This window comes from Carettochelys insculpta, chromosome 2 (assembly GCF_033958435.1).
Source record: "Carettochelys insculpta isolate YL-2023 chromosome 2, ASM3395843v1, whole genome shotgun sequence".
In the NCBI taxonomy this organism is placed as follows: domain Eukaryota; kingdom Metazoa; phylum Chordata; order Testudines; family Carettochelyidae; genus Carettochelys; species Carettochelys insculpta.
The window spans coordinates 281,935,843-281,949,713 of record NC_134138.1 but is presented as its reverse complement, the minus strand read 5'-3'; the positions used below and the strand labels follow the sequence as shown (position 1 = coordinate 281,949,713).

Here is a 13,871-nt window from a genome sequence, read left to right as displayed (position 1 = left end):
CTCCCTGAGAAGTAGCGATGATATGGCTCTAAAATAAAAAATTTAGAAGAATGTTAGTATCATTAAGTTTCTGGGTTTAACTGTAACTTAATTCCTAAAGCAGCAATACCTGGCAACTGTGAAAGTTCTAAGGACTAGAAAGTTAGGCCTAGATCTTTTAAAGACGGAGGCTGCAGAGAAAACAGTTCACAGCTGCCAGGCAAGACATCTGCAAGTGAGGGGAGTCAAGAGGATTAACATGTTGGAGTGCTTGGGCTCTTGCATTGATGGGGTGTAAATGAACAGCTTGGAATTGGGGAATAAATAGTAGCATAGGGAAGGGAAGCTGACTGATGAGTTGCAAGAGGGCTCTGGGTGCCTGTCAAAAGGGCATTGCCACTTTTTGAATGAATTGCTGGATCACTGTAATGTAAGGAGGAGCCCATTTCCTACAGGCAGATGTTGAACTCTGAACCAGCTTTTGGTTACGCACAGAAATATTGATTTAAAACCCCTTCAGAGTCCAGAAGGGACACATGCTTAACTGCGTTCTTTGCAGCCCTGCTGTCCTCTCTGCATGCAGTAGTGTCAGCAGAGCTAACCCTTCGCACAAGGAGGGGACAGGCCGAGCCCTGCTCCACAATCCCAGCCCCAGCATTGGCCCCACTCTGCAGACCTTCACGCAGCAGGCTACTTCCTACTTAATTAGATATCTTTAAACAAAGAGTGAATGTATTTGTTAAAATCCATCCTGAATAAACAAAGGTGCTGAACGGACTGTGAAGTGAATAGGAAATGAAAGTGACTCACCCTCTGAGGGAGAATTTTGTCAGCCATCTTCCTCCTCTTGGCACTGTACATTTTTTAAAGAAAAAAACACGTTACCATGGTGACAGATCTAGGAGTAACGAGGCCACCTGCTAAATTATCCTGACATCTCCACATGCTGGTGCACAGCTGTGCATGTATCGGCAAAAGGGTTTCACCCATATCCAATACCTAGGGCACCCTCTCTCAGCTACTTTGAGGGAAAGGTCGCGAATCAAAAATCAGAGCTCTCTCTCATCTTGGGAAAAAGTCTTCAAGTTCTGTGATCACAGGATCCCACATAGTAAGGGGCAGCAGTGTATGTTTGTGTGCATGTGTGTCAGTGCGAGTGAGATGGAGAGCTATGAGCACATTCTGAATGCAAGAGTCTGTGCAAGAGCATTAATTTAGGAGAGTGTGTGTAGCCACATAGAGATAGATAGATAGATAGATAGATATACACACATACATACATTTGTGAGTATATACGCATGTGCATACTTGGTGGTTTTTGTGTGTGTTGAACGTCTATTGAAACAGATACGCTTATATCTATCCATGCATGTCCCTGGGAGGGGGTGGGTAGGAGAGACTGTACATATACAGGTATGTTGTATGCACCTATTATTTACACAGATGTGTGTGGATATGTATATCCCTGGACAATCTACGTAAAAATGTGCACGCACACATACGATGCATCTCTGTTCTAAAACAGAGGTATGTGTGATCATATGCACACACACTTCTATATGAGCAACATGTGCATATGCACATAGCAAATGGTAATGAAACAGGAATCAGGCAAAGGCACTGGCCCTAGATTTTGACTTTAAACCATACACACTGTTGGTGCCCATCTGGCCGTTTCCTTGCAGCCCCAGCAATTCAGAAAGAGGAAAATCTTGGCTCCTCTTCTGTTCAGGGATTGTTACTTCCACTCCTGGAGCAGGGCTCAAATCAGTCCATCTCTGGGAAGTGAACAAGGAAGAAGGAAATGCCTGTCCCCAGCCAGACCCTGGGGTTCTCCTGCCCTCTTCCCCATTCCTCCTTAGAGGCCCCCTTAGATTCTGTGTCCCCAAGATCAATGTTTTTTTCACTTGTTTCCAGGGGTGGAACATGTCCTTCCCATGCTCACTAACAAAGTGCCTCCCTCCTCTTGAGTTGGGCCTGGGACACCAGTTTCTCTGCTTTTTCTGGGCCCAGGCTGAGACATTGTTGGGGCTGGGGGAATGTAAGATGACCCTCCCTCTCTCCCTCCCGCCCAGCTCTGGATTTGGCCCAGAGTATTTACACACTCATCCACTGGCCACTTTAGTAAGTAAGAAATGCTGGAGCTGAAACATTCCATGACAGTTGATATGAGATATGCAGGAGGGGCTGGAACACTGACTGAGAGGGAGGGCGCGCTTCTGGCCTGGCCAGGGAGAAAAGGGATAGTAACTCTCACCTGACCCAGGGAGCAGCTAGACGAACAGGGGGGAAAAAAAAAAAACACTCCAGAAATGACAATTAAAGGGGCAATGCAATAATAATTGCAGGAGAGAAACAGTGATTGGGTGAGCTAGAGCATAAAGGAAATGGGAAGGTGCACCTGAAGCACCCAGTAACACTGAAAGAGAGTTACATCCTATCTACTCCCTCATTGTCTGTTAGAGACCTGGGAATTTATCGCTTCTCTGCCTACCTCTAGTCTCCCATGGCAAGGATCTAGAGCAGCAGATATTATATGCAACCAGATGTTCTTACACCATTAATGCACTGCCTGAGCCTGCAAGTACCCATATTTGCACGATAGATGTACAGACTCTGCAGATGACTGCGCCTCTTGAGCATTTGTTGGCCATAAATCCAGTCTGGAGGAATTGGCTCACAACTTGTAAATTTAGAATCTGATAAGTTCTAACCATTCCTGCTTTCTAAATAGCAATTATAACCATTATTTAGTTGCCAAGAGTGCACTGGGTGCTGTATAACATTAAAAGGTGAGAAAATTTTGTCAGAAAAGTGCAAACACATAAGAAATTCCTCCCTCTAGCTCCAGTTAGTTACTCTGTGTAAATTTCATTAATGTTATTTTACTAGTGAACGTCTGTAGACAGTGAAAATCTCATTAATACTTGTGCAAATGCATTTTTGCCCTAGTACTCATGGCCTAAGTATTCACAACAGCAAGCTGAAATTTCTGATTTGCCTGTTCCTGTTCATAAAATATTCAGTTAACAAATCAGGGAGCAGAAATATTATGCAGAATAGGGTACACCACAAAAACATGAGTTGAAAACAAACATCCAAATAAGTAGTTAGCAAACACTTTAGACTGAATTGAAATATGGACCACACATTCTAAAACCTCCAAATAACAAGAAAATAATAGAAGTCAAAGTCTGTTCTGAGACAGTTCACAAATGGAACAGTATTCAAGGAATTTTGCATTGTCAGAGTTCCTGCTCCAAGCAGCACACAAGTTACAAGTCTACTGATTTGTTGCCTGCGTGTTTAAGAATGTCACGAAACTGAAAAGACGACTGGTTCTTCTCATTACCTTCCTCTTCTCTTCATTGCACTTACCTCCTGGTGCGGGTTTGAGTTGCTTGCTGCTGTTGTTGCACTTGCTGTTGTACCTGCTGTTGCTGTACTTGCTGAGGTGCTGTGCGCTTTCGTGTTGGTTCCATCACTGTTTGGGGCATTCCAGGGCGGACTGAAGGGCTTCCAACATATGGTGAGCCTGGGGGACCCATTGGAGCCCCCTGATGGGGCATTCGAGCACCTGATGGCATCCCAGGGCGCTAGAGAGGAAGCAAAATCAAAGTAAATGTCTGTTTGATCACAGTTATTGCAGCAGCAAGGGGGCTGAAATGAAGGTAATAACTAGCTCTCATGTAGAGACCAGTAAATTTCCAAGCTTTGACCATTCTGGTAAGCAAACAGTGCAACAGGACAAAGGGTATGTCTACACTACACAATAAAGTTGATTTTAAGGCAGTTAACTTAATTTTACAGTGTCGCTGTCTTCACTGCAAATACCATTAGGTCAATTTTAGGAAGCGCTAAGGTCGATATTATAACACCCTAAAAAACCAACTCGGTGTTCAAATTTAAAAGTTCAAATTCAGGCTAGCATGGAAATGCCATGTCTTTAATGAACTTGGTTAGCCTCCAGAGGTGTCCCATATGTATCCCATAATGCACCACACTTGTCTGCTCTGGCCACTTCCATCTCCGCTGCTCTCCAAGTACGCAGGAATTAGGTAACAGGAACCTGCGAATTTGAATTCTACACAAGGAAGCCCGTAGCAGCTAGGCTGTGGGGCCATGCTTGTATGAGACGCTGAGAAATTTCCTTCTTTATTATTTACCCATTAAAAATAGCCCCAACACAGAGTGGTGGCTTCTTACTAGCACAGGACATAGCAGGAAAGGCTGAGATTTTTTTTCCAGCACTGGCACCAGCCCCTACCCCACCACACCATGTGGTGACTAGGCTGTAGGAGTCATGCTTGTATGAGAGGCCTAGAAACTCTTTTCTGTGATTCACGTTTGTACAGGGGCAGCCTTACCCTCCCACAAACTGGCGGCATGCTGTCAGGGTCTTTCCTGTGCCCAACCACATCATGTGGCTAGCCTCCAACCCAATGAAAACTTTGTGCCTGTGGCACAGCGCAGACCACACTGCCGGACAGTACCACATCCTGGTTTGCATGCAGTAAAGGCTCTAAAGGCTGGAAAAATTTTGGGGGGCTTGCTGTTGCTTGGGGCGGGGGGGGAAGTGTCCTGCTGCAGCAAAGATTTTCGGAGGCTTGCTGTCACCAGGGACAAGTCTCCCCCCCCCCGCAGCAAAAATTTTCAGGAGCCTGCTATCGGCAGGGGGAAGTCTCCTCCTGTGGCAAAGATTTTTGGGAGCTTGCTGTGACTGGGGAAAAGTCTCCTCCCATGTCAAAGATTTTTGGAAGTTTGCTGTCACCAGCCAGGAAGGGACCGTTTCAACTGGCCCTTCAACTGATTACCCCCCACTCCACAAAACCCCTAGCAGAATGTGAAGTAGACAGCCCCCAGTCACACTCAATCGAGGCTGCCCCCCACCGCCTGAGCAACACACTGAAGGAACAATCTCAACTGGCCCTTCAACCAATTACCTCCCATCCCACAACCCTCCTTACAGAAAGGGGAAGGCAGATATGGCAATCCCATGCCTGGAGCACTAGCTGACTTATCAGGTAAAAGCAACACCATTCTGCCCAGGTAAGGGTGCTTTTAAGGGAGGGAAGAGTGGCTGGAAGACCAGCTGAGATAACACAGACACCTGGTGATCCCAGGGTACAGTCATTCTGGCACATAGAAATTTGGTGAGTTCCATCCCCTATGCTGGGCATGTCTGTGTAGTGAAGTGGGAAGCCAAAAATCCTGCACCACAAACTGTTTCCTTTCCCCTGCCTGAGGGAGTTGGCTTTAGTTGTTATGGTTTGCACTTTCCTCAACTTTACTATCCTTCGCTTTCCTCAAGCTGTGCTCTGTTCCTGTAATATTTTCAGAGATGGTGTTTCTGGATTCAACGGGGGGAAATATGGCCAGAGAACCTATTGAGATGACAGACACCTGGGTGATCCCAGCGCAGTATGACAGTCCCCTGTTTGGCACACTACACCTTCTGAAGCCAGCCTATTTGGTTTTCCTTCACCCGGGGTTCCCTACTTTTCCCTCTTTCACTCTGAAAAAGCAGCCATTTGCTTTCCATGGGAGGGGAATGAGGGCAATGCAATGTGGGAAGATGACGTCACATACCCACAACCACTTGCAGGGCAATTTTTCCCATACTGCACCAGAAAAAATACCCAGATTGCTACGAGGCTGGGGGAACTTTGGGATAGGTTCCCACAATGCACTGCTGCAAGTCGATGTTTGGCAATTTAGTGTGGCAGCAATAAGTCGGCTTTGTGGGGACTTTGTAGGGAAGTGAGGATAGTCAAATTACAATTTATAAAAACAACTCAGCTTTATCAAACAGATTTTAATAACATCGAATTTATATTATCGTGTAGATGTAGCCAAAGTGATGGAGTCAGGCCTGGCACTTTCTGGTCATTAAAGAAAAGAATCTGATCCAAGCATAGGCTGGGAGGTACTAAGGCAAGTCATGGAGATTGGACTCAATGACTTCCTGAGGTCTCTTCAGGCCCTATGATTCTATGTAGAAGCTACATCTAGTCCAAAATGTTGAGGTCTACATGCTAATCGAGACTAACGATGACACCATATCACACCACTGATCTTCATTTTATGCTGATTGGGCTGCTCTGATGTCCAGGGACATTAAAAAGGTGGCAGTCAAAAGTGAAACTTTAAAACACTGGGTGGCAGAGATTTCTCCATCAAAGGCCTTCCAGTTCAGGATACAGTATCACCATGCAACAGAATGAGCCTGTAAAGTGAGAAGTTGTAGCTAAAGGACAGAATCTCTTTTTTGATCAGGTACCCCCGCTCCCCATAACAGGAGAATATGGGAGCTTGATAACATTTCCTTAGAAATGCTGAAGTCCCCCGACATCTCCATTAACTTCATTGGCTTTAGATCAGACCATGAGATCAGTGCTGTACAAGACACAGAGTAAAGTCAATCCTAGCCTTAAAGAGCTTGCAGCTGTCAAGAAACCAACCACTAAAATGAATCTAATTTTAAAAACTCAAGACCAACTCTTGCACACAAACTGTTACCCTTATTTAAAACTATTTCCATAGCACTGTCATTCTTTACAAAGCACAGTGTATGCACCAGTGAGTTTTTGCTGAGAATGATGCTTAAGTGTTATAGAGATTGGATAACAGAGTACATGCTCCAGCTGCAAGTAGGGGAAGTGGTTAAAATAATAGTCCAGGTGAACACCCGCAAAGGCAACAGCTTAGTACACACCTTCAGGCTAGCTATTCAGTATATCATACCAACCCATCAAACTTCACCAGGCTCGCTGCTACTCAAGCCTTAGAAAATAGCTGTTCCTTAGATTCCAAGGGGCTGCTTGTTTGCAGAAAGCTAGAGGCAGTGTGGATAGAAACAGAAAATTATATGAGGGCTTTCAGGCAGAGGCAAGTAAACTTTACTTGCACCGTTAATGGGAAATGGCTAGAAGCGTGGGCATGACTAGTAAGAGCAGATAATAGGACTGGTATGGGATACTGATTGTAGGAGTTACACTGAGCAGAGAGACAGGGGGTAGTAATTACTAAAAGTGAAGGCTTTGTACAGAGCTGAGATCTTCACCTGTCACAGTTTGTACCCTCAGAGCCACAAACGCTGTTATGACAACTCTTTGGAAAATGTGGCTCTCCCCTCCACCACACTCCCAACCCAGCAGCCAGCAGAAGGAAATGCCTTAAAATAGTTCACACTAAATCTTGTATTTAGTCTCCTGTTGCCTGTCAATCCACAAACTGTGGCTGCCTTCCAGAAAAGGAGAAGCTGGACTATGGGGCCTGCTGTTGACTGTCAATCACTCCATGACAGCTGACTGCTATTCAGAAGAGACAGGACAAACTCCACTACCCTACATCTAACCCCCTTGGAAACTGTTTGGCCAGAAGAGACATGATTGTGGGCCCAGATGTGTGCATCTGCCAGTCAGAACTGCTAAGTTGCGGGCCAGCCTAGCTACTGACCTATGTTTCTCTGAACTTCCTGTTGGCTCCTCTTTCTCACTGGGCATTAAAACAAGCAGTTACCAAACAAATAGTGGTTTATCTTCCATTTAAATTCTTACATTCCCTCCTTGACCTTGTCCCCTCTGCTTTGCCTAATTACTTTTCTCCTCCCACCCCCACTTTTACACCTTCTCCTACGATGTGCTTAGATGTGCAACAAACTCCTGATTCCAGGATACGGCACCTAACTCCTTTCTCTATTGAAATACTTCCAGAATCTCACAGACCACATAGGTAAAATGCCTTCTCATTATCAATTGGACCCTACCAATTTCACAGCTATATGAAAAATACATCACAGATTGTAAAATCTAGTCTCATGTGGTTTTACCCTATACTAGGCAGATTTCACAAAGGAGACCAGTGTTTCTCAGATGGGGGGCGGGTCCTGACCCAAAAGGGAGTCAAAGGGGAACTGCAAGGTTTTGCCACCCTTACCTTCAGAACTGGCTGGGTGCAGGTTGGCAGCTGTTGACCAGCACTCAGCTCTGAAGCCAATGCAGAAGTGAAAGCAGCAAAAATGACACTCCCGCTCCCCCCACCAAAAAAATAACCATGCCACTGTCCATACCATGCCATCCTTATCTCTGTTCTGCTCTGTAAATGCAGTGTAGAAGTAAGGGTAGAATTATTGCAACCTTCCAACAAAGACTGTACGGCCCCTCTATAAATCCTCTTTGGGTCAGGACTCCTACAATTACAACACCATGAAACTTCAAATTTAAATGCTAAAATAATAAAAACTCGAGGATTCCTGTGCCATCTTAAATATTAAGAGATTTATTTGGGCACAAGCTTTCATGGGTAAAACCCACTTAAATCAGATGCATAAAATAATGAAATTTACTATTTCTAAACTCCTATGACCAAAATGTATCTTGAATTTGGTGGGACTCTAATTATCAGAGAGGACCTCAACACCTATTCTAACATTCTCCTCAGGGTGCCCCCTTGTATCTGGACTTGACTTCTCCTGTGAAGGGGAGCGTCTGCACTGTGTCTTTGCAAAGATGAGTACTTTGTCAGTACCACAGGCCCCTCAAGGCAGGTGGCAGGACCACCAGTATGCTCTGCATTGCCATGAGGTGCTTACCCTCTTCTTCGTCCTTTCCAGTCTCTCTTTGATTCTGTGAAAAGCTATAAAGCAGAAGAATAGGGCTGGAAGGGACCTCAGGAGTTCATCTAGTCCAGCCCCCTGCTTCAAACAGGATCAACCCCCACTAAGTCATCCCAGCCAGGACCTAAGTCATCCCAGCTTTTGTTGTCCCTTTTCTCACTCTCCTCCCTTCCAGTCCAATTCTCTCACCTCCTCAGAGTCCCTCCTCTTCCCCTTTTCCCAAGCAGTTTCCTCCTCTCACAAAATACAGATGAAGAATGGTGCAAACACGTCACCTAATATTAATATGATTGCTCTTCTCGGCATTCTTATCAGACACAAGAGTCCAGTTCCAAGAACTTCAACAATCAAGTGCCTAACTGACTAAAACAAGGGGGTATGGAGGCAGCAGCAATGCCTGAAATAGTCCGTTAAGTTACACAGCAGTTTACAATGCAAGATGGGCTTTAAAATCGTTAATTCAGTTTTGGGTTGCATATGAAAAGCTCAAGAGTGAATGCCATTTTCTAGGTGGAATCCCCCTGTAGCCAGATAGAGAGGGGCCATGCCTCCCTGCAGCCTTCATCCCTGGGCTTTTCAATACAGTAGGGTCTCAAGATTCCCGAGTGCCACATTCATAAATTCAATTATTCGCAGGTGGCCTCACTTCCCCGGGGCCAGGAGCACCAGCAGCTGTCACCACTTCTTTGGGGCTCTGGGGCCAGAGCGTGGTGGCTGCCACTTCCCCGGGGCCCTGGGCAGGGAGCGCCAGCAGCCACTGCTTCCCCAGGATCCTGGGTGGGGAGCACCAGTGGCTACTGCTTCCTGTGGCTCTGGGGCCAGGAGCACTGGCGGCCACCACTTTCCAGGGCTCCGGGGCAGGGAGTGCCTGTGACTGACGCTTCCCAGGGCTCCAAGTCCCCCCACATTCGCGAAAATCAACATTCACAAGCGTTCTGAACACAGAACCCTCGCAAATGTTAAGACCCTACTGTAATGTAAAGATACTGACAAATGAAAAGTTCTGAAAAGAACAAAAATGACCAAGTGTCCAGAGTGTAAAAGAATAAAATATAGCTTGACTGGGCAACAGCAGCCAAGGTGCTGGCAGGGCACAATGGCAGCTATTAATAGCAGTAGGGTATGAACACCCACACAAGAGAAGACTTTGAGGGTGATATATAGTGGTATCACTTTTTAGTAATAGGATAAAATTAAGAAAGGACAAATTTAGACTGTGTACTATGAACCCTGCCTTTTGATAAGATGCATCTGGCAGTGCAATCATCTCCCAAGGAAGGGATGAAAACCCAAAAGGACAGCAATGTTTAAAATTGGACTGGAACAAGTATAGAAAAAATGGCTTTAAATAATCCTTTACCTCTTCTCTCCTCCTACGGTGACTAAATAGGACCTAATAGACCTTACCATCCGATGTCTATAATAAAGTTACTATGTAGAAATTTCAGTGCTTCAGTTCTTACTATTTAGAATATTTCACTTCACTGATTTTCAGAAAGCATTCTAGTACTTCAGTTCCCTGCACTATCCCATGCCCTATAATCAGGGACCAAGTATTCCAGGATTCCACAGCTGTGGCATTTGCTGTAGACTCCACCCATCACTGCATATTGGGCAACACAATCTAAAAATCTTTCATACACAAAACATTGTGTCACAGAGAGATAGACATGTTAGTCTGTCTTTTCACAAAACAAAAAAGCAGTCCTGTATCACTTCAAAAACTGACAAAAATAATTTATTAGGTGATGAGCTTTCATGGGACAGACTGTGATGCGCATGTAACGTCCCTTATGTAATGGGACTCCAAATCCTTAATGGGCTGAGCCTGAAGGTGATATAACAATTCAAATACATAAATAAGTGCTCTTATATTTACCAAAAGACACCTTTACAACAAAATGAGCAATTAACATACTGCCTGTCTGCCAATTCAAAGACATCAGATATAAGAGCGCCCTGCATCTGAGTGTCAACCACAAAAAATGTCTGTATATACTGCAATGTTATTGAACTACTGCATTTCTGAGGTTTACAAATTATCCCCATAGCTTATGTCCCCACCTCCAACTCTACTTCACAATTTTATTCATGCAATTTGAGGCCAGAAAGAATGAACAGATCATCTAGTCTGCACTCCTGTATGTCACAAGACATTACATTTTACCCAACTCACCTCTGCATTGAGACCAGTAACTTGGGTTTGAATAAATCACACTTTCAGAGAGGTTTTCAGTCTGTACTTTGGATATCTTAAAGATGGATATCTACCATTTTCCCTGCTAGTATTTTCCAAGAGTCGTTAACCCTCAGTGTGAAAAGTTTATACCTTACTTCTTATTTGGATTTGTCTGGCTTCAGTTTCTAGCCTTGGTTTTTGTTATGCCTTTTCCCGCCAGTTTACAGACTCTTTCCATGATGACTGGGAGTCTCCTGTTCACTGCAGTCATCATCCACCTTCACAGCCATTGTAGCACTACCCTTGTTATCCTCCGCCTATTCTGCCATTGAGGATTTTTAAGATAATTTTTCATCTGGTCCCTCCTCCTTGACCCTGCCACCATGGCTGGCCCCACCAGGAGCACAAGACTCCCTACGGCATCGCTCTTGGGTTCACTGGAATAACACACGCCCACTCAAACATGACAAGGTGACAATGTGGTGGCTGCAGTGCAACACTCCCTCCACGTTAAAAATAGTAACGCACAGGTGTCTTCATATGTACTATTCTCCTAAATTTAAGCCCTACTTTAACTGGTGACTGCAGCAGGTTTGTGAAAGTTGGAAGCTTTTAGTCATGGACCAGCATCTAAGTGGTGGATGTATGTATCAGTAATTCCCTTTCAAGGACTGAGGTGGGGGAGGAAACTAGAAAAGGTGCCATAAACATAGTCCACCTCAGCCCCCTTAACTAGGTAACTGTGTCCAGTGGGTTCATCTATAGCAGTCAAAAAAAAAAAAAAAACCAAACAAACTTCGGAGCATGGAATATTCAGACTCTAATGGACAAGCAACACAGTGGGTGACCCAAAAGATGCACAGCAATTATCTCTTGCAAGCTGTGATGATTTGACACCGATATAGCTGAACTGGCAGAAACACATAGACCAGAAGGACAGCTAAGAGAAGAAGGCGGAGAGTACACATTTTTCTGGAAAGAAATCCCAAAGGAAGAAAAAAAAAAATGAATTCATGGGGTAGGATTTGCCATCAAGAATGAACTGACAAAGAACTTACCTGAAGTCCATGTTGGCATCAATAAGCAGCTCATGACTGTCCGACTGAAGCTTGCCAAAAAACAACAGGCAACTGTCATGAATACTTATGCACTAATTCTAGACACTGAAGATGACACAAAGGAGAAGTTCGACACCCAACTGGACACAGTCTTGAAAGACATTCCCAAAGAAGACAATATTATTCTCGAGGGATTTCAATGCCAGGGTCGGAAGAGATGAGAACCATGGGCAGGCTGCCATTGGGAAAGAAGGAATCAGCAACACGACTTCAAAGGAGTGCTCCTCCTTATGATGTGTGCATAACAGGAGTTTGTCATCACAAACACCCTCTTCTACTTGAAAAACAAATTTAAGACCTCGTGGCAACATCCTCAATTGAAGCACTGACACCTCATAGACTATGTCACCCCATCAGACAAAAAAAGACTTCCAGATAGCACTCCAAAGGACAGTACAGCACAGTACAGACTGAAGATGTGGAAGAACACTGGTGTCAATTAACCTTGTGGAGAAATCCTTGGCTACCAGTCAAGAAACCATCAGGACTTCTTTGAGGAGAACAATGAGGAAATTGAACACCTCATTCAGGCAAAAAGTAAAGCCTTTAGGACATGGCAAAGAGACATCAACTGCATAACGAAGATAGAAGCACATGCCAAGGCAGAAGTCCAACATAAAACAAGGAATGAAAAACCAATGATCGACTGAGGAGGCATGAGAACTCCAGCATCTCAGACATCAATGATACAAGAGGTTTCTTCAATGCTACCAAAGCTGTTTATGGACCAAGAAACCATGGGATCAACCAGATCAAAGGATGGTACCCAGCCCTTGGAAGGAAATAAAGCAATTTCTTCTTGCTGGAGGGGAGCACTATAATGTGTTCTTGAACTGCCCCCTACTATGGTCCCACAATCCTTGGACCAAATCCCTCAACAACGGCCAAGGGATGATCTTGCAACACCTCCTACCCTAAATGAGGTCCAAACTGCAATCAAAGTGATGAAGTGCATGAGGCAAGTGGACTCGATGGAATCCCCAAAGAAGAAGGGTCAGAGCTCCACAAATAACTCTGCCTCCTGATTCTCACAATCTGGTAGAGAGAACAGATACCATGAGAGTTCAGAGACACTGATTGTTTGTCTCTTCGAGAAGGGCAAGAAGTCAGACTGTGGAAACTATCGTGACACCTCCTTCCTGGCAACGATGGGGGAAAAAAGTCTTACCTCAAATCCTTGCAAACCAACTCCTGCCACTCTCAGAAGAAATCCTCTCAAAGACTGACTAGCTCAAAAAATTCATTAGCATCTTGAGGTTGCTTCATGTCAACATGACTGCCACAGTACTGAGCAACAACAGATCCCAAAGCAACCTTTTTGAGGTCAAAATGGGAGTCAAACAAGGCTGTGTCATTGTGCTAGCACTATTCTGCATCTTCATTGCCATGATCTTTCACCTTGTTGATGGCAAGCTTCCAGATGGTGTGAAGACTGATCATCATCAATAACAGTGGGCTCAGTGCCCATTGGATGCCTCTCTCAGTATTTCCTTCCATCTTTCCCCATCCAGTGCAGAGTGGCTTAGTTTCTGTAGACTAGTTCCGCACCAATCTATCCATTCTCTGTGGGGTCTGCCTCTCCTATTCGAGCCATCCATTATGCCGAATACAAGGGTCTTGATTTTTCGTTTGTCGTTCATTCTGCAAATATGTCCAAATAGTTGTAGCTTCCGTTTTACAACCTTCTGCAGCAGGGTCTCTTTCAGCTGTATTTTCCTATATAATTCCTCATTGGTGACCTTCTGCATCCATCCTATTCTCAGAATCTATCTAGAACTCCTTTCAAATGCCAATATTCTTCTCTTCAAATCTTTTGTTATCACGCATGTCTCACATCTGTACAACATGCTCCTGAATACACACATTTTCAAGATGCCCAGCTTCATTCTTAAGCTAACTGTTTTGCTTTTCCAGATCTTATCTATTGCCTTCAAACTCTTGCTTTCGCTATTCTAGTCGCTGTTTCCTTCTTACAGTC

At 44.6% G+C, this 13,871-nt stretch overlaps 1 protein-coding gene across 15 annotated transcripts in view; it reads right to left on the bottom strand.

Annotated features, from left to right (window-relative positions):
• The window catches only part of SMARCD3 (SWI/SNF related BAF chromatin remodeling complex subunit D3), a 311,319-nt gene that overhangs the window by 205,870 nt on the left and 91,578 nt on the right, over window positions 1–13,871 (bottom strand). For 13 of the 15 annotated variants that reach the window (XR_012644121.1, XR_012644120.1, XM_074985431.1 and 10 more), the window contains exons 2-3: window positions 3,358–3,575; window positions 790–832 (exon numbers count right to left, since the gene is read on the bottom strand). Coding sequence is in view for 13 of the 15 variants with exons in the window: in XM_074985433.1 (XP_074841534.1) it covers window positions 790–832; window positions 3,358–3,575 (261 nt within the window). In the remaining 2 variants the exon portion in view is untranslated. Of the gene's footprint in view, window positions 1–789; window positions 833–3,357; window positions 3,576–7,917; window positions 8,416–10,772; window positions 12,571–13,871 lie in introns of those variants that run through there. The other 2 variants (XM_074985429.1, XM_074985425.1) reach the window with 2 other exon arrangements.